The following is a 25667-nucleotide window of genomic DNA, read 5'->3' as shown; positions in this document are numbered from 1 at the left end:
TATAACTTCAGACAATTCCAGAAGTCTTGACTCTTACACTCCTAAGTCAGATTCTTGGCTTTTATAGTGAGAATTCTATTCTGTCCTACAGATCTAGATTTCCAAGGGTCTAGAGTTCCAGAACTCTAAAGACTTCAAGAATGGCTGGGACTCAGTCCATGGGTTGGAGATCCTGCGTTCCTCTGGGGGGAGTTTCAGACCCATAGTCTTCCCAGTGGGTCCCACTAACCTTTACACTGCAGGCCCTGGCGGAACAGACCCTTGAGCAGTTTCTTGCAAGCCTGGCAAACGGTGGGCCGAGTATAGCTATGGATAAGGAAGGTGTGTGGCACCTTGACCTTGGACATCAGCATCTTGTCCAGCTCAATGGGTCGGCCTGTGTAGAAGGAAGAGGAAGAGGAGGAGGACGACGACGAGGGTGGTCGGCGAGGAAGGAGGTCGGTGGTGCTACGGCTCTACCCAGCAGAAGGAACAGATCAGTGTATTAGCACCTGCCTGGTGCTATCAGCCCTCAGTCTTCAACCCTCCCCACTCTCCAGCCCCTCACCAGCTCTTCGGCGGTGCAGGGTAGGGACTCGGAGCTGCCGAGGCGCACAGAATGGCCACTGGCCAGAGATGTGGATGACAGGCGGCGCTTTCGAGCACCACTGCAGTTGTTCGGGATACTGAAGGCACAGCGTTTATGGTAATTCAACCCGCAGCCTATAGAGGGCACAAGACCATCAGAGCCAAAGTCTGCACCCACTCTTAGGTGTGTCCCCTATGCTACCCCCACCGGTCTTAAACAGCTCCCTGGCTTCATGCACACATGTCCTGTCGCCGTCAGCAAAAGTGGTTGGAACACCCCAAGATTTGCTGTTGCCGCTGCAGGAAATCTGTGCACTGGATTTGAGTCTGTATCTCGATGATTCTAGCCTGGTTGATAATTGGGCCTGATTTTTCACTAAACTGGAAGCTTTAAAGAGACGAGATTCCCAGATGATTCCCAGATGGTAGAATTCTGCCTGTGGCCAGGCAGCTTGCGCTTGAGATCCCCACCAGGCTGCCTGGCCAATTCCTTCAGATAACTCGTTGCTATTTCTCTCCTGTTCTGTTTCTTTGCTTCATCCCTGATTAACATGGAGCCAACTTCATGCAACATTTGTGGTCCAACAGACAAACATTCAGGCAAAACATCCATGCATATAGCATAAAAATAAACAAACAAAAATAAATACATCTCCACCATAAGAGTCCTATCTGTCTAAGCTATATCCCCATACCTGAACTCTGACTCCTCCCCTACTCTGCCCAGGAGCCCTTAACCTTACTAATACCAAGGATCACCTCCTAGGCTCTGCACCCACTCCAGAGCCTCTCCCTATTTCCCAGACTTTGTCTGGAGTCCTAAGTTAGCCTATCAGCTCCATGCCCAGGGCTCCGCCCACAGACCTGAACCCCAACCTCCTCCCAAGTTCTCTCACAGAGCTAATGCCACTTACTTCTAAGCTGCACTCCTTGACATTAACCCAGCCCCAGCCTTTGCTAACTTTGCCTACCATGCTCCAACCTCCCAGGCTCCGCCCAGTCCCTTGGCTCTCACCATCGCACTTGAGGCCCTGGCGCACGAGACCGAAGAGCATCTCCCCGCAGTGGTCGCAGAAGGCGGGTGCGCGGTACGAGTGCACAGTGAGAGCATGCGGACGAATCTGGAAATCCTCAAAGGTGGCCGAGGCTGTGGTCAGCAAGGAGGGTGAATACACTTGAGCCAAGAGGGTGGGTGGGTAGGTGCCTGGCCTATAGTTAGCCGGGGCTGCACAGAGAAACTCTGTCTTGAAACACACACACACACTGTAAAACAGTTGTGGTGGCTGACCGTATAGACCTCCCATAGGTACAGTGTTTGCCTAGCACGTGAAGTGTACTGAGTACCACAAAGGGAGAGGGCTACCTAGCTGCGTGTGATGCTCTACATCCGTAATCTCGGTAGTCCAGAGTCAGAGGCAGGAGGATCTCTGTGAGTTCCAGGTCATCCACAGCTACACAGTAAGATCTTTTTTGTTTGTTTGTTTGGTTTTTTTGTTGTTGTTGTTTTGTTTTTTGTTTTTTGTTTTTCGAGACAGGGTTTCTCTGTGTAGTCCTGGCTGTCCTGGAACTCACTCTGTAGACCAGGCTGGCCTCAAACTCAGAAATCCACCTGCCTCTGCCTCCCAAGTACTGGGATTAAAGGCATGCGCCACCACTGCCCAGCTACACAGTAAGATCTTATCTCAAACAAATAAATAGATAAATTAGCTACTTTTCCCAAGATTTCTATGAGGTACATCTCTTGGTAAGCCTCTCCTCCTCCTCTTTTTAAGATACACTGATTTTTTTTTTTTATGCATATGGTAGTTTGCTGGCTTATATGTCTGTGCCTATGGAGGTCAGAAGAGAGAGTCAGATGCCTTGGGACAGGAGTTACAATTTGTGAGCTGCTGTGCCTGTGCTGAGAATTGAACCCCAGTGCCTTGAAACAGCAACAAGTGTTTTTAACCGCTGAACCAGTTGTCCAGCCCAAATGTTTCACTCTTTAGCCCAAGCTAGTCTTAAACCTGTGCCTCAGGAATGCTGGGATCACAGGCAAGCCCCATCATACCCACCCTCTGCCACCTCTCCCAGAGGCTCGCCCCCGGGACCGAGGCCCCGCCCCCGGGTTGACGGCAGCTTCTCACCTGACAGAACCACCTCCACCAGGTCGCCCTCCTGGATATCTGCAACTGATCGCACCAGCTGCAGGAGGTTGGCCGATGTTGGGTCATGTTTGAAGAGCAGGATCTTGTCATACAGGCCGTAGAAGCCACACTCTGGGAACTGAGGGGCAGGAGAAGAGGGGTGGGGTGGCAACAGAAAAACTCAATACAGGCTGCAGCAGCTGCAGCCTACTGGAACCCTCTAGGGGCAGGACTGGCTGTTTCCCCCGGAAACTGAGACCCTGCAGCCCACCGCTTCCTGCCTGTCCCCTCCCAACCCCAGCTAGAGCCATCAGGATGCCTGAGCCCCAGGTGTGCTAGGGAGCCGGGCTCTGGCCTGAGTCTGGCGGCGGCGCGGGGCTGGCAGGGGAGGGGCTGAGGGGCAAAGGAGGGTTAGAGGCTCCAGGAGCAGAGTGGACATTTCGAATTTTCCAGAGCTGGCAGGACACTGAGTGATCACCCCCTCCTCTTTCGGCCACATCTCCACCCCAGCTTCCTTCCTGAATCTATTGTCCCTGTTACCTGGCTCTTAGCCCAGCATTGGGGCAGAATGAAACAAGAAGGGAGGGGGTGTGGGGGGACTTTTGGGGGAGTGCTTAAGATAGCTGGAGGTAAGGCGAACTCCCTCGTTCAAGTCTCCAAAGACCCAGGTGTCTGGGTGCCAGCTTGGAAGAGGGCAGGAAATGACACAGCGCCGAACAGAAAGTGAAACTGCCCAGGTGGGGCACAGGGAAGGAAGGCAGGCAAGGAGACCAAACAGCACCTAAGCCCCCAGAAGAGCAGAAAACAAACTAGGTTGAGCCCGAGGGGGGGAGGCTGGAGATCTGAACCGTAATACAAAGAATTTCACTCCACGCACCCGTGGAGTACAAGAGCCCCAGGCCCGCTTCCTACAGGCGGGCTGGGCTTACTTAGAAGTGGAAGGGGGCTGGGCTAGACTCGGAGAGCTGGTGGGCACAGCCTCCCTTGATGGTCTATAGAGATCAGTACTGCCTCGCCCCTGATGGTGGCTTGATCTAGATTCTTCTTTTTTTTTTTTTTTTTTTTCCCTTGAGACAGGGTTTGGATATGTAACCTAGGTTGACTTAAAACTCCTGATCCTCCTGCCTCTGCCTTCTCAGTGCTGGGAGCTGGGATTACAGAAGCACAAGAACTGGGAAATCTTTTTCTAAACTAGTTTTATCCGATGGGGAAAAAAAAACCAAACAAACAAAACCCAGGGAGATGGCCCTGTTCCTGCTGCTTCCCCAAAGGCGAAGGATCCATTTCCAGAAGCATGAGAAAAACCTAAATCTGGATGTTTGGGGATCCCAATGTGCTCCCATTATAAGATTATACATTCTGGGCTCCACCTGCAACTGTCGTATTATCAGTGTCATCTAGGATCCTGATGATGTGGCAACATGGTAAACTGAAGACTCTAATATTTGAATGCTTTAGTTAATACGAAAATGTTTCAATATTCAACTACCCAGTACGCAGAACTTCTCACATGTTCACCGCCAGGCACTTGACTACTGAAAAAGCATCCTCCCTACCCCCTGAGGTTAGGGGATGAACCCCAGGGGGCTTTTGCTTCCTAGGCAAGTGTTCTGCCAGCTGGGTTGTAAATTGTAGCCTTCCTAGGATTTGGGCATCTAGTCTTACTTGCTTCCTTCTGACCATGGTACTTCAGAGGAGGAACCTGAATATCCAACTCTAAGAGCAGCAGGAGGGGGATTGATTAGAAGAGAAGAAGGAGTCTGCTCTGCGGGATTTTGGGGAGTGCCAAGGAGGTACACAGGAGTGCCTTGCTCCTTCACACCCCATCTCAGGCCCGGGAAAGGATAGGGATTGCACCGCGAGACCTTGCTTGCCCCTGGCAGCTTGTCCATACACCCACACCCACACATGTCACCCGATCACCATGGCCAGCATGGCTTCAATTTCTACTGTTTCCAAAGACTGGAGGCCCAGGATGGGCCCATTGAAAGAGGTCTTCCTGATCAGCTGCTCCCACTTGCCCCTTCCTCCCTACTCCACACCTGGTAGGCCCCTCCCTTCCTCCCTGCCCGTTGCAGAAAACAACAAGCAGTGACACGCAATTTGGGGAGGCCTCTGGGGCACCCCACCCCTATCCGGGCCTCTTTCAAACCGGTGGTGGAGTGAGGACACGACTAGGGTATAGTGCCCCTCCTCGTCTGTCACCTAGGCCCCTCTCTCCCTCTCCCAACAACCTCAGGCCACCTCTGAAGCCTCCTCCCTTTATCACCAGCGGCCCCGCGCCCTCACCTTCTGGTCCACAATAGAACAGGCTAGTTGCTTCACGTGAGCCAACTCTGAGGCGGCCGGCAACAGCACGAACTCTCGGGTCAATCCGATCTGGATGTGGAAGGAGACCCCCGAGCCTGGAGCCGGGATCTGAGGCAGCAGAGGTGGCGGCGACTGGAGATCCAAGCCACCGGGGGGCGGAGGAGACCCGGGCCCCGGAGAGCAGGGGAGTCCGGCGGGATGGGAGGGGGCGGCGGCCATGGGGGCCAGACCCGGACCTGCCGCCCAGAGCTCACCGAGGAACCTGGGACCTAGATCCGAGAGCTCTCGTGCGGTAGTGGTAAGAACGCAGGCATTTGAGAGACAAATCTGTCAGGTTGAGAGACTCGAGGATGGCGGGATCCTGGGCAATGAGAGAAAAGGACTCCAGTGGGTCACACGCCGGGCCGGGAGTCAAGAGAGCAGAGCTCAGAAAGAAAAACAGTGGTTTGGGGCAAGGTATCCAAAGACTGGAAAGTTGCAAGAAACCAGAAAATAAAGTCGGGCAAGGTCCCTGGATTCAAAAGACACTGCGGTCCAAGGCCCCTGGAGAAAGGTTGAGAGCGAAGCAGGGGGAATCCCAGGATCCAGTGAGTTTGACGGCAGGACCAAACTCAGAGCAGGCCTGAGGATGCTCTGCCTTGGGGGTAGAAAACAGGAGTCTGGCCAGGGATCTAGTGGATCGTAGGGACCCGACTGGCTCAGGGATGAGGAGAGGGGTTTCCAGGGCCAGAGCTGAAAGAAGAAACTCTCACAGGTCGCGAAAGTTGGAGGAAAGTTAGATCGGGGGCAGCGGAGGAGGGAGCGTTACCGAAGGCGGGGCGGGTCGGGGACAAGGGAGGGTCGCACAGCGCGGGTAGCTCTATTTTTTCCCCCTTCAAAGTTTAAGTCGGCGGCGGCGGCCCAGAAGGAAGTCTCAGGAGCGATGGCGTAGCTGGCCAATCAACGCAGGGCACCGTGACATCACAGGGCGGGCCTTACTGAGACGGAAGGGGAAGGCGGGACCCTGCACCAGGGATTTGGGGGGAATTTGGTGGCTGGGGGTAGGAGGGCGGAAGGGTCAGCGCTTCCTCTGCACAGTCCAGCCTGAAAAGTTGACTTTTTGCCGCAGTCCACCGCGGCACGCGGGAGGGGCAGGCGCTTAGTCGTTGAAGGAGTGAGCTGTCAGGCTGGTACGCATCCGGCGCCCACCGCAGGAAAAGGGTCGGAAATCGGTGTCAAGTCCGGTGGCTTTACAGTTTTTGCTCTTATCCACCTCCCCCAACACACACACACACACACACACACACACACACACACACACACACACACACACACACACATACACACACACACACGGGAAGTAGTCGAGGCCTCAGGATGCACAGGAGAGCTTAGTCTCAGGTTTGTCTCCAGTGAGCTGAGGGTACGAAGCCTATCCCCCCAACCAAGGTGGCATGCCAAAGGACACCACCACTTGATAGACCTCCGGAGAGACCAAGTGCCTACATCTTTCTGGCTGTGTAACTTGAGGTATGGGCTTCTCCCCTGTGAGCTTTAGTTTTTCCGTAATGAGGCTGTATTCCATTTCTGGAATACAGGTGGTGCCTGGACACTGCTGAAGTTGAGTTGATGTGGCTGCCTTTAATTTTTGCAGAGAAAAGGGAAAGCACAAAAATCACTCAGGGGCGTCTGGGTGGGTGTGTTAACCGAATCATCCAACATGTGGCTGGTGAGATGGCTCAGCGGGTGAAGGTACTTGAAGCCTTGCTCACTGGCCTGAGTTAAGTCCTGTAGACTCACATAATCAAAGAACCAGCTCTTTGGCTGTTTGACTGTGGGCTGTCCTGACCTCCACCCTTCTCCGAAATAAATAAATAGTAGTGCAATAACAGGAAATCTAAAAAACTAACATCCACTGAGAGCCTGTGAGCCAGGCCTGTGTAGTCAACCCTAACTCATCATCAGGAGCAGTTCTGACTTCTACCCAATAGTCAGGCAGTGGCTACCAATTATTTTCACGTCCAGGATACTGGAGCTTTAGAGAGCAGCGACTTGTCCACAAGAGCCCCCCTTACTGGTTCAGTGCTGCTGGGGGCAGCTGAGGTAGGTACAGTGCTGGCTGTCACCACATCCGGGGGCCAGGGGCTGGGGAAGGAAGTCTGAGGCTGGAGTGAAAACCCAAACTACCACCTGGGGAAGCTGCAAAGAGCTCAGAAGGCTGGGGGGAGGCAAGGAGGCCACGTGGAGCTCACAGCCTGGCGGATGAGTGTCCCCTAAAAATCACATGCCTACATGTGCCTTCCCTAGATAGGCATGTCCCCAGCATGTTCGATGGCCTGTTTCTGGGACTCACAGCCCTTTTAACCCCTTGACCTTTGTGGCAGGGCTAGAAGGTGGAGGTTGAGGGGCATGCTGTGCCTGCTGTTTGGAATATCACCAGAGAGCCCTTGCAGACCCTCCACTCTCTTGCTCTGTAGTATGGGACGCCCAGTCCTACCCCACTATGTCTATGAAGACAGTGAGTGAATGAAGACCTAACCCCCAAAAGTTGACATTAAATATGGGGAAGGGGAGGGAGCTCTGCACTGCCCTGAGGGATAGGCACCTGCACATCCTGTCCTCTGCCTGGGTCACTGGTGGGCCTACCTTTCTGTTGTCTGTCAGTCCAAGAGTGGGCATGGGGCAGGAAAGGGATTGTTGTTCTTCGGGCCCCTGAGCAGGCAAGAGGTCTTTTTTTTTTTTTTTTTTTTTTGGTTTTTTGAGATGTAGACCAGGCTGGTCTCGAACTCAGAAATCCTCCTGCCTCTGCAAGGTGTGCGCCACCACCGCCCAGCCCGCAAGAGGTCTTCAACTAAACTGTGCATTGCTACATCCCAGCACTGCTCACTCACTCACTGCCCAAGGGGAGTACATGCTGAGGACAGAGGAGAGGCTCAAGGAGGTTCCGCATGTGCTCCCACTTCTGCCCTTCCACTGATATGTCACCACGTTCCCCAACCCTATTCTAAAACAAACCCCAATCCACCATATGTCCCTCTCCCCAGACTCCACTCAACCAAGGCAGAGGGAGTGGCCTTCCCCTACTGTCCACTATCCCCTTGACAGACGGCCGGAGAAGCTATCTTACTCCAAAGGGTTTATTGAGACATTTTTTTTTTCACATACAAGTTGGGGCAAAAAGGAAGGGGCTTATAAACAGGAACCTGAAAGGGGAACCAAGGGCATAAGGTGGGACCCAAATAAAGAGTGAAATAAATAGAGGCCAAAGTGTGGAGCAAGGAGGAGACCGACAGACTATCACACAGTGATAACACGGGGTGGGAGCCATTAAAATCCCATTCCTTTATACAGATATACAGTGAGCTAGGGGCACAGGGCCCACTCCACCCTCTACATCTCAAGGAGGGCCTGTGGAGACAACAATGCCCTGGAGGAGTAGAGACCCTCCCCAGGAAGGCCAGGCCCCAGAGGCTTGGTTAGTGTTGGAAAGCAAGAGGAAGGGACTGAGGTCTAAAAGGACACCCTGGGGCCCACAGAGGAGGGCCCCAGGACATCCCTCTCTGTACAGCCCTTCATCCAATGGATGAGGGAGGGTGGCACTCTAGGGTGGAGCCTGGCACCTTCTTTCATCTTGGATAAAATCAGATCCCAAAGGACACTCAGCCTGGGCTCTGTCAAACTCAGAACAACAGCTATGTCAGGAGTTGGGCATGGGGCATGAGCAGAACCCTAGAGGCCATCCTTGAGGGGTGATTCCCAGGGAAGGGCCATTAGCACCACCAGGCTCCAGGAAGATCAAAGAGGCCAAAACTCAGAGCCTCTAAAGGGAGGCTGGGGGCTGCCTGTAGAGACAAAGGGAAGGCAGTTGGTTAGGATAGTGACCCATTCTAGCCCCCATGCTTCCTGACTTCTCAGGGAAGCCTCAGTTATTCTCACAGGACTGTGGGCTTTGGCACAACTCAAACTGACAAGCAAGTGGATCATGGGGGTGGGTCAATATAAGGGTGTCTTCTGGGGCAAGGACACTGGGTGTCTGCATTCCTATCTAGAACACAAATGGCCCTGGTCCTTACCTCAGCCCCACTGCCTGGCCCCGCTCCCTGCCACTGTGCAGCCAGGGCGAGGCCAGGTGGGATCATACGAAGACCTTGGCTAGGGCATCAGCACCAGCACTGGCAATAAGTGCCTTGCTGGGATGGCAGGCCACTGCATGGATGGCCTCCTCATGCTTCTTGCGGTGGGCCGTGATCTCCTGCACACATGTCTTGTTGTCTAGGCTCCATAAACGCAGAGAACAGTCATGGCCTGCACAGGTATGGAGCAGAGGAGGTTGTTTCAGCCCAGACCTGGGGTTTGAACCCTTTACCTGGCCTCATGTAAAGTCCTTGGGGGCAGAAGCAGCTCAGCTCTCTTCCTCCCACTCTGCCCTAAAGCTAGCCTTTCTGGCCCCATCCTGTCCACCATTCTGCTAACCAACAAGTATATGTAAGGAGTCTGGGAGGAATGCTACACACAACAGGCAGCTTGGCCTGCAGGGAGACTGAGCAAGAACGGCTCGAAGTGGTAGGGCGTGGCTTAGCAGCTGTGTACTGGCCTGGCCAACCCAAGGTCCTGGGTTCTATCCCTAGTACAACAAGGAAAAAAAAAAAAACAGCAGACACTAGCTCCAGGTAATGCGCTAAACAACATGGCTTAAGGAGGGAAGCCTTCCAGGTAGAGAGATGGCCAACAAGGGCCTGGAGCAGGAGCCAATGAGGAAGATGGCTGCAGGGAATTGAGGGTGGAAGTGACACCAGCACAGCAGCCTAGGCTAGGGCCTTTGCTGGGCACTCGAGGGCCTGACTGGCCTGAGGCTCTGCTCCTCAAGTCAGCCCAGCTCCATGGACTCAGCCCAGAAAGCAGAGCCTCAGATCTTAAGATGGTGTCAGGAGTGGGTCTAATACCATTTGGCAGGGAATAAGGAGACCTGGGGTGTGGCTGCTCAGCCAGCAGTACATGGCATCATCAGGCTGAGCAAGCTGTGATTCACCCTAAGCCTCCCCACAGCCTCCACTACCACTGCCTGCACACCTACAAGCACATGTACACACACTCATTGCAGCTGACACTGGTTTGAGGGACCTATCCACCCATTCTAGAGTAGATGCAGCTGAGCCTGTATCTGAAAACAGAGACAGATCAAGTACTCAAACTCTGATCCCATCACTGCATGCCTGCAACACAAGAACAACTCCACCACCCCCAACCCAAGGCAGGGCTCCTAAGGACAGTCAATGGGGCTGAGGCAGGAACTTCTAGCACATTCAAGAGTGGAGTTGCCTGTCATGGCTGGAGCTCCTCCTCTTTGCCCCAACCCTCCAGGGGAGGGAGCAGCAAGAGATACCCAACTTACTTCCTGACATCAAGAAGACGCCATTTGGGTCCACAGCTAGGCAGGTGACTGCATCCAGGTGGGCCACCATGGAATGCACAGATTTACCTGGAGGGAGGACAGAGAATGGCTGGGAGTCCCCCACAACGACTTGTCTTATCTGGGAAGCTAATGTACTAGGAGAGGGGAGACTGAGAGCCTATAAGGTACACACCAGGATTTGGTAGTCTGAATGTGCTCTGCCCTTGTCCCATACCACCCGCACCCCAAAAATCGCAATGAAGGAACAATTAAGGCTGGGCCTCACCTGTCCGATTGTCCAGGAACCGGATGCCCCTATCATCGTGCGCAGTGATGGTGAGAGGCTGGTTTGGGTGACTCACCACCTGGTTGATCTGTGTTGGGCCTGGAGGGTCAGTGGGAAGAGGGGGAGAGGACTGAGGGGGGAAACAGGACTGGACAGAGGCAGAAGGGGCAGGCCACTTCTGCAATTGGGGACATGCTACCCAGTCCTCTGTATCAAGCTAGCTGGCTACCACTGAGCCTTGTTTCCTTCCTGCTTGTGGCATATGGGTAACATTCTCATCTCACTGATGGCTAGGTCCCCAGAACCATAGGAGGAACTGAGGTCCTATGGGCATTCAACCCCTATCTTATTGGCTTGCCTGGCCAAGGGCCCTTACCGCTGCTCCCTCGGGACTCCAATGTGAGAAGGGCGCTGCCAGCTTCCAAGTCATAAAGAACAGTGTCACCAGAACGAAAGGAGGCCACAACATGGGCAGGTTCGGTGCTGGTGAAGGCCACTGAGGTGGGAATCCCATGTTCTAAGAGCACAGGGGAGGAGAGAAAGCTACTCAGAGGGCCAGTCCTGCCCTGTGTATCCTGCTTGTGAGACACTGGGGTCATAACTCACCTCCAGCCATGGGGAAGGTACAGAGGCAGCTTGACCCACTGCTGCTGGGATCCCAGATGCGGACGGTGCCATCAGCGGAACAGGATGCTAGGCGCTGGGAGGTGGGACTGAAGGCCAGACCCCACACAGCATCCCCATGGCCTTCCAGGACGTGGCTCAGCACACTTGGGTCTGGGCAGGCCAGGAGAAAATAGACAGTCAGGGACACCAGCTATACCGAATGGCCCAAGGGCTGCAGCTCTGCTGGGACCTGGGTGGCTGCCCACAAGCTCCTAGGTTCAGGAGCAGCTCAAGAGCTTAGGTCAGCAGCTCAGGGCACCAGTGGAGCATGAGGGAAAGGCTGCCTCTGAAGACCAAGTAAGCTCCCTTTTAGCTCAGCCTCTGCTGCTCAAAGGACCTTCTGTGGTCTCTCTAGCTGTTGACTCCATATGGTTTGGGTCAAGTCCAGCTGACACCTGAAGTACCGCAGTCCACTTAGGACTGAGGCCTGGCCTTCCCAGATGACTATTAATTTGACAGTAAGTACAACTCTGTATTCTGCCACAACACATTTAGCACAAGGCCATGTTCAAGAGTAAAGCAGCACTCAGGAGGCAGACACAGGAGGATCTCTGTGAGTTTATGGCCAACCTGGTCTATATAAAGATTTCCAGGATGGTTAGGACAACATAGTGAGATCCTATCTTTTTAAATAAAGGGGTGGGGGTGGGGTTGGAGAAATGGCTCAGTGGCTAAGAGCTTTTGCTTTTATGTCAGGCTTGGTTCCCAGCACCCAGACAGTGGCTCATGACCATCTCTAACACACAAATACATGTAAAAAGAGTTCACCAAGCAAGAAGCTAGGCAAGGGCACTGAGTGGAAGGGGAACTCTGGGTTTCTGGGTATTTCTTCACATAAAAAAAAATTAACTACTTAAAAATTTTTTAATTTTTTTTTTCTTATGGTCAGCAATGGTGGTGGCACACACCTTTAATTTTAACAATCAGGCTGGGCGGTGGTGGCGCACGCCTTTAATCCCAGCACTTGGGAGGCAGAGGCAGGTGGATTTCTGAGTTTGAGGCCAGCCTGGTCTATCAAGTGAGTTCCAGGACAGCCAGGGCTACACAGAGAAACCCTGTCTCGACAGGCAGTGCTACAGAGAGAAACCCTGTCTTCGCCTGTCTCAAAAAACCAAAGTAAACCAAATAAGAAACAAAACAAAATAAAAAACTTTTTTTACTTAAGCAGAGTTAAAGTCTATTAAAAGACATTTCTTCTCTTTCTTTTTTTCCCCCCTTTGAGAAAGAATCCCACTGTGTAGCCCCAGCTGGCCAAGAACTCACCATGTAGACCAGGCTGGCTCAGTGAGCTCTGCCTGTCTCTGCCTCAAGTGCTGGAATTAAAGGTGTACATGACTACATGCAGCCTATAAGACATTTAAAAAAATGTACTTTTCTTAAAATATATTGTGATCATCCTCTTTCCGTCCCCAGCTCTTCCCAGTGTCCGCCTCCTCACCTGCCCAACCAGCTTCACACACTCTCTCTCTCTACAAGACTAGGACTAAAGCACAAGATTATTTTTAAAAAAGCCAAAAAATAAACAAACATAAAATTTACCCCAACAACATGGAGTCTATTCTGTGTTGTCCAACCACTCCTGGGCATGAGGCCTGCCCTGGAGTGTCATTGATGGACCCAGTGGCACTGGCTCAGAGACAACTGATTTCCCTTCCTCAGCAGGAATCCAGTGCAAATAGCATCTTGGTGAGAGATGGGGCTTCATGTCTATTTCTCCTAGTAAAAGACTTGTTTGTTTGCTTGGTTTTTCAAGACCAGGTTACTCTGTCCTACACCGCACTTTGTAGACCAAGCTGCTGGCCTCGATTCCAGGTGTGTGCTACCATTGCCAGATACAAGACTTCTTTAAAACAGACTTAAAAACTGGCCTTAAGATGGAGTAAGACCTTGTTTCAGCCCATCACCTGACCACTTGCCCGATCATCTATCCAGGTTTTTTTCCCCCCAGACAAGGTCGCTCTGTGTAGTCCTGGCAACTCTGATACTCACTCTGTAGACCTGGCTGGTCTCAAACTCAGAAATCTGCTTGCCTCTGGGATTAAATCCTCTGCCAAGTGCTGGGATTAAAGGTGTGTACCATTATGTCTGGCTGCTGCCCAGCACTTTTACTTGTGTGTGTGTGTGTGTGTGTGTGTGTGTGGTTCCTATGTAGTGTGTTATTTTGAGATAAGACCTTGCTATGTAGACCAGGCTGACCTGGTCAGGCTGATCCTCCTGCCTCAAGACTCCTGGGCATTGTGACTATCATTTTAGCTTGATTGGTATATGGCATGGCAGGCCTGAAACCCAAAACATAATCAAGCTAGTCTTGAACTTGTGATTGTGGTTATCCCTCTTGTCATTACTGCTCCATTACAAGACGAACCAGCATTTTTTTTTTTTTTAAATGAGACACTATGAAGCTCTAGCTGGCCTAGAACTTGCTGTGTAGATCAGGCTAGCCTTGAACTCAGAGCTTTGCTTGCTTCTTCCCCGAGTGCTGGGATTAAAGATTTATGTCTTGTTTTGTTTGTTTGTTTGTTTTTGAGATATGATCATGTAGTCCAGACTGGCCTCTAACTCCCTATGTAACCCACAATGACCTTAGAATTCTGGCCCGTCCAGCTCACGTGGCTCCTGCGGGATTGGGATGGATGGGACCCAGGGCTTACTGATCCCCAGCTCCAGCTCCCCCACTTAACTCTGAAAGGGCTAAAGGACAAAGCCTAAATTCCCTGCCACGTATGGTGCCATCAATGCCTCTCAGCTCATCTCCTGTTTCCAACAAACCCCTGACCCACAATAAGACCTTAGCTGGTCCCCATCATACTCTACCAAGCTGACCAAGCCCATTCTGGCCCTAACTCAGGTTAGCCTCTGCTTCCCCAAAAGCCAGCTCACACTGACCCTCAAATGCAGCCCAACTTTCCTCTCACCAACATGGCTCCTGCCTTATCTCCCTCTGCCCCACCTAGTAATGCTAATAACTCACGACTAGGAGCCCTACAGCGCTACTTCCCAGAGCTGTGACAGGAGGTGGGAGTGGCAGGGTCTGTCCTACCATAGCCATCATATGGGTCCATGTTGAGGTCAGGAATCTTCCAGCTGTGGATCCTGGCATCAGCCCCACCACTGTAACAGTACTCGCTGTTGCTGCCCATGGTGACTGCCAGCACAGGGCCCCTGGAGGGTGCAAGGGTGAGGTGATGCAAGGCAAGTAAGGCTCAAGCCTTCCTTGCTCATAAGAGCTTGAGGATTTCTCCTAGCTTTTAGTTTGTTTTTGTTTTTTCAAGGGTTTCTCTATGTAGCCCTGGCTGTCCTGGAACTTGCTCTGTAGACCAGGCTGGCCTTGAACTCAGAGATCTGCCTGCCTGCCTCTGCCTCCCAAGTATTGGGCTTCAAGGTATGTGCCACTATCCCTGGCTCATCTAGCTATTTTTAAACATCATTTAAATTTATTTATTGTCATATATCACAATGCACACGTGGAGGTCAGAGGACAACTTTCTGGAGTTGGTTCTCTCCTCCTACCACATGAGTCCTGGGGATCAAGCTTAGGTTGTCAAGCTTAGTAGCAGGTACCTTTACCCAGTGAGCCCTCCCATCAGTCAATCTCCTGTCCTAGGTATATTTTAAGGATGCCATGGGAAATTTGGCATCTTTGCTCTGGGGGCCCCAGTGAAACCACAATGGGAATCAACATGGCCCCTGAGTAAGGGGTGTGTCCAAGGCTCCACTGTATGGAGGGTCTGGGAAGGAGAGTCTTGACTGCTCCAGGTCTCCAGGGCAGCAGGAAGCAGCCTAGTCTATGCTGCTGGGTCACAGGGCTTAGATCAGGCTCAGATATCTCCCTACCTGTGAGCACGGAAAGCATGAATTGGCTCCACATCCAGTGCAGCATTTCTGTAGGAAACAGAGGAAATCCCGTCACTAGGACCCCAGGTCCTAAGGCCCCACACCCTCCAGGGTAGCACCCTTACTTCTTGGCCGTAACTGCCTTCTGCAGGTTCCACAGTTTGAGAGTGCCATCCTCAGAGGCAGTAAGCAGTGCTGACTGGCTGTGGTGGAAGGCCAGGGAGCGGATGCCATCGTAGTGTGAGCGGAGGGTAAACTTGGGGTTCCATGTCTTCTTGAAAGCATCTTTGCTGTCAGACAGCTGGGGATGGGGAGCTGCCTCAGTGTCCTCTTAGATGTCCCAGCATTCATGTAGACACTGACAACCACCCCATTTAGACTGGAACTGACTGGCCCCAGCCTGACATTTCTTTCTGTGTGCCTCAGAAGAGCCCTTCACACATACTCAGAAGGCAAGGGAGGCTCTGGAAGGGCCAGGGAAACCTGACTCTTTGGGGCCTCACAGTTCAGAGGCCCCTAGGAAAGAGAAGCAGATCATTCCTAAACACACAGAACCAGAAACTCTTAAGTATGAGGAAGGGACACCAAGGCACCCTAGCCTCCTGTGCAGGGACCAAGAGGCTCTCATAAAGTCCTGACAAATATGTAGGTTTTAACCAGAACCAGGGAAGGGGAAGGGGAAGTTTAGAAACAAGGCAAGTATGTAAAGGCCCTGAGCCAGGAGACAGCAAGGCTGGGATACACAAAACTCAGAAGCATGCCACACAAGAGGAAGCCAGAAAGGTCAATGGCAGGCAGAACAGTGGGTCCCATCTAGAAAGCAGCAATTTCTTTTGTCCTAAATAGAGCCCCAGAGTAATGGGAAGCCACATGAGGCTGCAGAGCAGTGGAATGACAGTTGGTCCTGGCCTCTCTGAGGAGGCTGGGATTGGGGGTAAGTCAGAGATAGGTTCCAAAGCTACACAGTCACAGGAAACAACCCTTGACTATGGAGTAACCCTTGACTATGACTTGGGAAACAAGTTCTGGGACACAGGAGTCTGGGGAATAGAGCCCTCAGACCCTGGAAGGATGCTTTGAAAGCATGTATCCTGCAAAGTGAAGCTGCTCACTCTGAGTGGAAGGCCAGGTTTGGGAGACACCATGAGCTGTCAGAGAAGCCTCAGCACCCTCAGACCCCAGTCACCTGTGCTCAGCTGGAATTTCCACCATGATTCTTAGGAACTAGATTTGTGCTCAAGTGCATTCCCCTATCTCTGAAGGGCCACCCCTTGCTGTCTCCTGGCTCAGGGCCTTTACATAACCTCTGTGGGGCAGGTTGAGGAACCCTGCACTACAATCCCAGGTAGATCCTGCCCAGCCTCTCTTCTACATTCTCCACATGTCCCTAACCTCACTGGGGTCAGTAACCTGATCTTCTGCCCAGGAAAAAATGCATTCGAACCCACCCCAGAAAGTCCCAATGACCCATCCAAGGTCCATGGCACAGAATGCCAATCACGAAGCTCTTCATCCCAGCCCAGCTGTTCCACTCAAAACAGAGTGCCCTGAGTGGGGGGATCATGGCTGCCAATCATCTCCCAAAGAGGGAGGGCATGGAGTGAAGACCTTGCACCTTGGTGAGGTCTTCCCCAGGCACCCTCTAGTAAGGCACGGTGTGCTGGAGCTGCCCACTGAGGCTGTGGAATGACCTCTCACAGTCCTCACAGGAAAGGACAGAACCCAGGCTGGCACATGGTCAAAGCTGAGCCAAGGACTGATGGGGCACCCCAACAACTTACATCACAGCTGAGGTCGTTGTCATTGGTGACGGTGAGATCTGCCAAGTCCCCCAGGCTCACCTCCCCGCCCCCGATAGTGTCCATGATGAAGACGTCTGAGGAGAAGCCAAAGGAACCTGGTAGGGGGGAGGGGTGGGTGGGGCAGACAGGGCCAGGGAAAGAGAAAGAGGCAGAGAGAGGCAGAGAGGATGAGGAGCAAGGAAGAAAGGCAGGAAGACAGGATCAAGAATCGAAGCTGGAAAGGAAGACAGGGACAGACAGACAGACAAGGGAGGACAGACAAAAAGAGAGGGAGACAGACAGACAGACGACCTTTTGGGACAGGGAGGCTGCAGACTGGAGGCTGGGCCTTACCTCTGAGGACACAGAAGCCCCAGGTTTAGCTCTGCAGCTTCCCTCTGTCATGGACCCCAAGGGACTGGAGTGTGGGGCTGAAGATTACCTTCATGAGGCCGGGGCTGGGGTGTGCCAGGAGGTGGGACAGTCACTTTCGGGGGCAGCCCATCCACATCCCGGAGGTCAGCAAGAATTCCCTGGAGTTTGACCCGACGGCTTTCTGCATGGAAGAGGGATGAGCAAGAACTGACCACCAATTCTACCCACTCTCTCAGGGAAGGCCCCCTCACTGCCACTGCCTTTCCTGCAACAGGGGAAGCTGTAAAGCCCTGACCCCAGGAAGGGACAGACTGAGAAGACAGACTGGCAGGGTCCCAGTGAGAGGTAGCAGGCAAATCCTGGCCCTGCCCTAGATGCAGTGGACCCCGAGGCCCTTCTGGCCAGGAGTCACAAGACAGGAAGACACAGCCCATCCCCCTCCTTCACCATCAGTTTTCATCCTGCCCTCTGTTTGAACTACAGGCACTGGTCACCTGCTGTAAGGACCGGAGCTTTACTTCTGGCAGAGCTGCTTGAATACAGCTTGCAGGGACTTTCCAGGGAAGAGTAAGGGCCTGGCTCTGACTTGGAGCTTGAGCTATCCTTGACCCACCCCGGGAAGTATATCCGTCCGGGCAGAGCCTGGACAGGAAGCAGCTGAAGCATGCAGGGTCAGATCCTGCCCTAGCCTAGCCAGGCTTCTCAGTCAGTCCTCAACTCACCCAGCTCATGGGGATTCCCTTCTGAAGCACAGCGTCGAGGATCTGGAGACCCCTCTCCATCCTCTCCTGAGCCCAGGAAATCAAACTCATTGATGGCATCTTCTGAGTCATCTTCTTCATCCTCATCCTCCATTTCAGGCACTAGGGCCTTGGATGGGAGCTGGGACAAGAGAAGAAGTGGGGATAGGGGTTGGAGCCCGGAAATCAAACCCACCTGGTTCCCAGGAAAAGGGGATCCATCAGCTCATTTCCCAAAGCCTAGATCTAGACACTATATGGTGGGCCCTCCTCTACCTCCAGCACTGGACACTCACACATCTCTCCTCACAACGCTGAGGCCCTCCCCAGCACATGGCTCTCAGGAAATCATATGGTACAACCCCTAGGGGTATACAGAGACACACAACTGCAGGCAGATGAACAGAAGCCTGTATCTCCATTCTGGGCATAAACCTAACAGCGATAACACCCTTGTCTCCAGGCAGTGTGTTTGAGTATGATGAGCACGAATCAGTGACTCATGGAAGGAGCTTTCAGACAGGGCTTCACTCCGCCCCACAGCCCTGTGAACAGTCACTCGAATTACACCTCTTCTCCCATCTTATGTGTGTGGGAACAAGCTGAGAAGAATAAAGCCAACTGCCCCAGGTCCTCAGATTCAAACTGGACCCAAACCTTGGGCAGCACCAACAGTGCTTGGACAGTGGCACCCCACAGCACAACTGACTCCCCAGGGTGGAACAGGATCTAGGTGTCCACACAAGTGAGCCCCTGGGGCATGGGGACAAGTATAGTGAACATGACAGGCCTCAACAATATACACTAGTCAGGGACAAGACGGGTGTGAAGGCCCTTGCCTGAACTAGTGCTCCAGGAAGCCAGACTGGAGGCTTATCAGCAAGCCCAGGTCTGTCTCAAGAAGACAAGGTAAACTGGGTATGGTGGTGTAAGCCTTTAATCACAACACTCAGGAGAAAGAGGCAGGAGGCTATCTCTAAGCTTCAGGCCATCTTGGTCTATATATCAAGCTCCAGGATAATCCAGGACTACATAGAGAAACTCTGTGTCAAAACCACAATAAATACACTATGACAGCTACCATTGGTCAACTTGACTACAACTGAAATTAACTAAAACGCAAACAGCCGGACACACCTGTGAAGAATTGTCTTTAATTAAATCTTTTGAGGTGGGAAGACCCACTTTTAATCCAGATATTCTGAGGTGGAAAGATACACCTTTAAATCTGGGCCACACCTGCTGACAGTTTATAAAAAAAGGACATGAAAGAAGGAAGCTTGCTCTCTGCCCGTTTGCATCATTAGCAAGCCTATTTCTTCAGACTTCAGAAGAGCCTACTTCTTCAGGAGTCCGATATATACTGAAGACCAGCTGAAACATATACTGACTTCAGCATATACTGAAGACCATATACTGAGACATCAAGTCTTGTGGACCGAAAAACTACTAGAGTCTAGGACCTTTCATTGGGAGACAGTCATTGCTGGACAATCTGGAACACAGCCTGTAATCTATTAATCTATCTATCTATCTATCTACCTACCTACCTACCTACCTACCTACCTACCTACCTATAGATTTATTCAACCAGTTCTCTTTCTCTAGAGAACCCTGACTAACACATACATACATTCAAAAACTAAAACACCCAAAATGAAAACAAACAAACAAAACAAGAAACCGCAGGACAGATAGATCTTGAGGAAGCAGACCTCTGGCCTCCAGATGAAGTAGCTCACACACGAACACACACAAAAAACACACCATACACACATATCCATATCCCCCCCTTACACACACACACACACACACACACACACACACACACACGAAAAAACAGTCCTGAGTAGGGGTTGGGAGGAGCCGAGGATTCCAGCATCTGACCCAGGAAGCCAGACCACACACTCAAAGAGCCCTTTATCCTTTTGCCTCCTTCAGGATTCCAGGTCTGTGTATTTGGCTCCCATCAGACTCCCACAGGACAGGACCCTGTGCTAAGTCATGCTGAGAACCCTAAAGACACAATGGAAGCCAAGCCTCCCCAACACATACCCTAAGGGGTTGTTAGGGTCTGGAGAAGGGAACCCAGAGCAAGGCAGAGAAGGGGTGTCTGGATGGAGTGGGAAAGGGCCACAGAAGCTACATCAGGAAAAGTGGAAAACTGAGGTCTTCCCCACAGCTGGTGTCTCTGCTTCCCCCTCAGCACATCCCCTCCCCTCCCCTCCCCTCCCGTGCACCCCGGCCACTACTGATCCACTTGTGGTCTGGACCTGTGCCTTCTTGACCCATACCTGCTCAGAGCTGGGCTGTAAAGGGCTCAGCAGATGCTCAATGGGCAACTAAGGCCACACCCATGACCAAAGACAAAATTCTGAAGAAGAAGAAAAAAAAGTACAGAGCCCAAAAGGTACAGCCACACTGGGCGCTGGGAGCCAGATGTGAGGACATGCTGATAAGCAGGATGCTCCCAAGGTCACTGTCCACAGGCAAAGGTCCTGATCACAGTAGCAGACCAGAATGCCCCAGATCACACTGACTCCCCAGATGTCACCCAGGCCTGAGTCCAGGCACATTTGGACAAAGGCAGCCTAAGTGGGTCAGGGCACTGAGCTGGCCTGCAGGACCATAAATAGGAGGGTAGGATGGGGCATTATTTGGGGCCAGAGGGCCAGAGCAGAAGTCAGTAATGGAAGGCTCACCCTCACACGTTGCTTCTTATGTTGCACACTGTCCAGCTCATCATCCTCATCGCTGTCTTCGTCCTCACAGTTCTGCAGGAAGGGTATCTGCTCCAGTACCGAGCCACCCAGGCGCTCCTTCCCATCTTTGCCCGCTGCATTCCTGCAAGACGGGGAAGGAGACAAGAGAGATACCAGGTGCTTGCCAGGTGACAGAACCCAGAGAGGGAGACCCTCCAGATGTACCTGAGCTCCTAGGCTCCAAGGAGCCTTGGCTTTGAGCATGCACAGCCTCCTACCAAGCCTCTGCGTGTACCATCATCCCTGGAACCCTTGTACAAACTTAAGGCTATGCCTCCCACAACACTGAGTTCCAATTGTGGTGACAGAGCAAGCCCCCAACCCTCAACATTCCCGTCCACATATGGACAACTCAGATATAAGCTGGCTAAGACGTTGTCCCTGCCCAGCAGCCCCCTGCCCTAATCAGCCAGAGGCAGCAGCCACTCTGCAACACCCAGTCACCTCCAACCCTTCAACCATCAACTAACATGGACATGGAGAGAGAGCCTTGCCCCACCATATAGGCAACATTCCTCCTCTGTCTGTCTCCCAGGGGAGCCAGACCCCAATACCAAGTGCAGGTAGCACAGATATTCAGATGCCCTCTCTCCTGCTGTCCACTGTCACACCAGAGCTGTGAATCGCCAAGACACAGTTACTGCTTCCCATGGAAATCAATGTAGAGCATCCTCATGCCATTTCAAAACACTTTCTTTTGAGGACTTCCTCCTTCCACACCCACCTCTGCCTCCTCGATGGCTGCTTCCTCCTTTAGCTCTTTTTGCCAAACTCTTGCCTTAGGAGACCTCAGGATGTGCAGTTGGAGCCCTTCTCAAACACATCAGTGTGTGATAAACTAGAGATCTTTAGGGCTCTTGTAGACACACAGCATCTTACCCTCCACACAGCTGCACAACTGCTGATCAGTTCCTGCTGTTCCCCTCTGGTTCCTGACCTCAGGAGGTGCCAGTCCATTTCCCACACTTCTTTCTTCCTCTCTCCCTCCCCCTGCTCCCCAAGCCTTTAAAAGTGCACATTTCTTACCTGTCCATTGCTAAGACACACCAGCCCTGGCCTGGATCGCACAGTGAGCCCCACCTGGCCTCCCTGCTTCCTCAATCTCTCCTCGAAGCAAACTAAGATGTCAAATGATATACCTCTGCTGGAAAGCATTGGCTTCCCACAGCCCTGTGGGTAAGCACCCACTGTTTATCGTGGCCTAGGAGGCACTCTGTGATCTGCCTCCTGAGATCTGGCGTCACCACAGACCACAGGCCACAAGGCTCATGTGTTTACTGCAGCAGCCATGCAGCATGGGTCTCCTGCTCTCCACACGCACTGAGCACTCTCTGTCTCCAGTACTTCCCTTGCCTAGAGAACACTCTTCCTGCTACTCTCTGGACAAATGCCACCCCCACAAAGTGGTCCTCCCTCCCAGCCACCAAGAGGAGCATGACTTCTGTTACATTTTTTTTTTTTTTAAAAGAAAGGGTATCATGTAGACCAGGCTGGCCTCGAATGTGCTCTGTAGCCAAAAGTGACCTTAGTTCTGGGATTACAGGCATGAGCCTGCTTTCGATGTCTGGTTTATACAATGTTAGAGATGGAAACTAGGGCTTCATGCCCCCATCTTCTTCTTCTTCTTCCTCCTCCTTTTTGGCTAGGCTAGTCTCTAATCCTTGGGCTCAAGCAAGTCCTGCCTCTGCCTCTTGAGTAGCTGTGACCCCAGGGGCATACAATATCTGGCAATCTCCTGTCACTCTCTTCACATGCTTCATAGCACCTAGCATCACCTAATGACATTTCTGCTTCTGATGGGTACCAACTACTGGTGGGAAGATGAACAAAATGAGTCCCTAAGACAAGAGTGAAGGCCTCACATGTTGTTATCCTCTGCAGCCAATCCTCCCCCACCCCATCCTACCCTACCCCAAGGTCTGTCCTCAGCTAGAAAAAGAGGCCATGTGACAACCTGAAGGGGAAGCACACAACACAATCTAGAAGGGCTGGCAGACTAGCTGGGAGCACCTGACTTCCTGCCCAGCCTTCCCCAGGGGATAGAAGAACAAAGGATGAAACAGGGTCTCACCTCTTGATCTGTTCCTCAATCTGTTTTACTAGTAGAGACTCGCCACCGCTAAGTCCCCCAGGGCCTGGTGAAGCCCTGGGGGCCCCCTCGACAGGCTCACCAGCCCCATTGAGCTCCAGCGAACGGCCCAGAAGGGAACGCACACGCTTGGACCGCATGTCCAGGATGGTATCTGTGTAGCCCACCTCTTCCAGGTATCTGTGGGAGCAGAGCCATGGCAGGTAACACATGAATTGAGCTGCTTCTGACTGCTGGGGCCACGCAGAAGCCAGCAGCCTTCTGAGGGGCCACCGAAGAGCAGATGGCGGTTTTTCAGAAGCAACCCCTGAGCAGCAGCTTTGCTTCCGATACTTATCAATGGAAGCCCTGGTCCCCATGCACGCTGCTATGGCACACGGTGTCCCCAACATGTAGGGGAGAGCCCACGTGCAGGAACAGCCAGATGTCCACTGATGGACGCTAGGCAGAAGGTGACAAGGCAGAGTGCCACAGAGAGATGGCTATGATCAGCAGCACAGTGAACATGGTGGATGTTCCATGTTCCCATGGGATCCCGGGTTTAATAAAGATGGAAAGAAGAGTGTGATGGTGTGTGTATGTTGTCATCACACACAGACACACCCTTGTGCTTGCTTCCTGGATGCCTAGAAGACAGACATAAACTGAGCAACAGTGACCTCTGCAGGGGAGGATACAGGACACAAGAGTACACTGTTTTTTCTGCAGTCCTGGGGATGGACCCCAGGGCCTTGAGCATGCGAGGCAAGCGCTCTACCGCTGCGCTACATCCGCAGCCTGTGGTCTACTTACTTCTACACCTGAGCATTTATTACTTCTGCAACTTAAAAAACTGAAGCCAGCTGAGACTGGCCTAAAGGAAAAAGAAAAAGAAGAGAAGATCAAAAAGTCAATCGTGGGTATCTGCGGCTTCCACAGTTAAGGGACAACACTGCCTCGCTGCTCTGCTGCAGGACCCATTGGATGCCTGTGCCCTTCTTTTTCTTGTCCTACCTCTGCAATGCCTGTGTGTGGCCCAGGCTCTTATTCCTCAGGGAACAAAAGAGATAGAGATGCCTGGCAATCTGGAATGTGGGCTCTAGGGGTGACTGCCTGAGATCTCACTGTGGCCCTCTATGCATTTATCAAATGGTGTTGGCACCAGTGAGAACCAGGAGCAAGCCAGCTATTACATAATACAGGTACTATGGGGTACCAGAGGACAGGGAGACATGAGTATAATGCCAGGCCCATGCTCCCATTATATTTGTTTCACAACCCTCTGGGGTTATTTGTGCCCACTTAAGCTACCAGTGGTTTGCATATATTGAGCTGAAGACAGTAAAGGTCAGCTTCCTGAGGTCTGTCACTCATCTTAGACTTAAGTTTTAAAGTAGCTCTCAGTACAACACCTCTTTGGCTTTCCAGCAGGGTACCTATTACATAGTGGTGATTTCTGTGGTGCTGTAGATGGACCCCAGGGCCTGGCCCACAATAACTAAGGGTTCAGCCCTTAAACCACACACTCCACTCCATTAAGTTCTTAACATTATGTAATCTAGCTAATTCATATGTGGGATTTGACAATACTTAGTAAAAGCATTACAAATCACAGGGACAGTTAAAAAAAAAAAGCATCCTGACTCTTACACAGCATGGAGCACACCACTTGAGGGACTCACAGTACCTCTCCAAGTAGTAAGACTGACACAAAGAAGAACAGGGCCACATTTCCTCAGAAATAAGATTATTTACTTCTCAGATATCCTAAAATGCTAAAATCTTTATAGTAATAAAAATCCAGATTTGGTTAGAGGCTGGAGGCCCACTCATTCTGTGTTTGAGGCCTTTCTCCAGTCAGGAGGCAAGACAGCTCACCTCTCAGAGGGCAGGCCAGCAGAGCTTACCTTTTCTGTATTGAACCCACAGCACCCCGGTACTACTACTGCTATAATTTAACTTCACTATGTTAAAAATATTTTCCCCCAACATTACTCTTGTAAAAGGAAATACCAGAGAGGCATATAAGATCATGTTAGGGGGGTGTGTGTGTCAAGGGGTACCCCCTACTCCAAACTTCTGTCTATTTCCCACTGGGTGACAGGTCATTCAGGCTCTGTCTGGGTGGAATGGTGATCATGTCCCAGGGGGACAGGAAGGACTGTGGATTCCTTGGGCCTATCTCCTGAGCCAAGTATGCTGCGAAGTCTCATGTCCCATCCTGTCCCTCCCCTCCCATCACTCACTGTCGCAGAAGCTGTCGCCCCTCCTTCCACACCAATGGACTGTTCTCCAGTGTGACCGACTCTACAGGGCCATTGGAGACTAGAGAGAGAGAAAGAGGAGAGAAGGCTGTCTCAGTCAGGGCACGGACACCCTCCCGTCACCCCTCCATCTTCTCACATCAAGTCTGAATGAATCTGCCACCATCACAGGCCTGTCCCCACTTCCCAAGTGCTCTCCACCCACACTTCCCCTCTGAGTGACTCCTCTCCTGGAAGCTCTCCTCACTGTTAGGCTCTTGACTGGCCCCTGTCAACCACCACCAAGAATAGCAGAGCAGTGCCTCCACATGCATGGCTGGTTGCTGCTTTCCTATGCAAGGAGTGGGTAGTCTGGCTCTAGAAAATGAGCAGGCTGGAGTCCAATCAGCTGTGCATTTCCTGAGGCTGCTGTGTTTCCCATGCTGAGAACCAAGGGGAGTGGCCAGACATTTCACCTCTCAGGCTGAGGTGAATTTGGCTGGGAAACCAACTCTCTGCATTGCTCATCAGGTATCCA

General features: G+C 52.1%; 2 protein-coding genes across 4 annotated transcripts in view; both read right to left on the bottom strand.

Annotated features, from left to right (window-relative positions):
* The window catches only part of Prkd2 (protein kinase D2), a 28171-nt gene extending 22223 nt beyond the window's left edge, over nucleotides 1-5948 (bottom strand). The window contains exons 1-6 of one of the 2 annotated variants that reach the window (XM_076927367.1): nucleotides 5812-5948; nucleotides 4983-5364; nucleotides 2694-2832; nucleotides 1583-1714; nucleotides 548-702; nucleotides 230-455 (exon numbers count right to left, since the gene is read on the bottom strand). In XM_076927367.1, coding sequence (XP_076783482.1) covers nucleotides 230-455; nucleotides 548-702; nucleotides 1583-1714; nucleotides 2694-2832; nucleotides 4983-5222 — 892 coding nt within the window. In that variant the 5' untranslated portion in view covers nucleotides 5223-5364; nucleotides 5812-5948. The other variant, XM_076927368.1, reaches the window with a different exon arrangement.
* A 2153-nt stretch (nucleotides 5949-8101) lies between these two features.
* Strn4 (striatin 4) overlaps nucleotides 8102-25667 on the bottom strand; it is a 25214-nt gene continuing 7648 nt past the window's right edge. The window contains exons 4-18 of one of the 2 annotated variants that reach the window (XM_076927359.1): nucleotides 25133-25211; nucleotides 22890-23087; nucleotides 20759-20900; nucleotides 18039-18198; nucleotides 17384-17497; nucleotides 16942-17057; nucleotides 15286-15461; nucleotides 15161-15208; nucleotides 14367-14488; nucleotides 11267-11437; nucleotides 11037-11177; nucleotides 10661-10759; nucleotides 10375-10461; nucleotides 9056-9287; nucleotides 8102-8824 (exon numbers count right to left, since the gene is read on the bottom strand). In XM_076927359.1, the coding sequence (XP_076783474.1) occupies nucleotides 9118-9287; nucleotides 10375-10461; nucleotides 10661-10759; nucleotides 11037-11177; nucleotides 11267-11437; nucleotides 14367-14488; nucleotides 15161-15208; nucleotides 15286-15461; nucleotides 16942-17057; nucleotides 17384-17497; nucleotides 18039-18198; nucleotides 20759-20900; nucleotides 22890-23087; nucleotides 25133-25211 (1823 nt within the window). In that variant the 3' untranslated portion in view covers nucleotides 8102-8824; nucleotides 9056-9117. The remainder of the gene's footprint in view (nucleotides 8825-9055; nucleotides 9288-10374; nucleotides 10462-10660; nucleotides 10760-11036; nucleotides 11178-11266; nucleotides 11438-14366; nucleotides 14489-15160; nucleotides 15209-15285; nucleotides 15462-16941; nucleotides 17058-17383; nucleotides 17498-18038; nucleotides 18199-20758; nucleotides 20901-22889; nucleotides 23088-25132; nucleotides 25212-25667) is intronic. The other variant, XM_076927360.1, reaches the window with a different exon arrangement.

Source organism: Arvicanthis niloticus, chromosome 29, assembly GCF_011762505.2.
Source record: "Arvicanthis niloticus isolate mArvNil1 chromosome 29, mArvNil1.pat.X, whole genome shotgun sequence".
Classification (NCBI taxonomy): domain Eukaryota; kingdom Metazoa; phylum Chordata; class Mammalia; order Rodentia; family Muridae; genus Arvicanthis; species Arvicanthis niloticus.
This window is presented reverse-complemented; position numbering and strand designations above follow the sequence as displayed.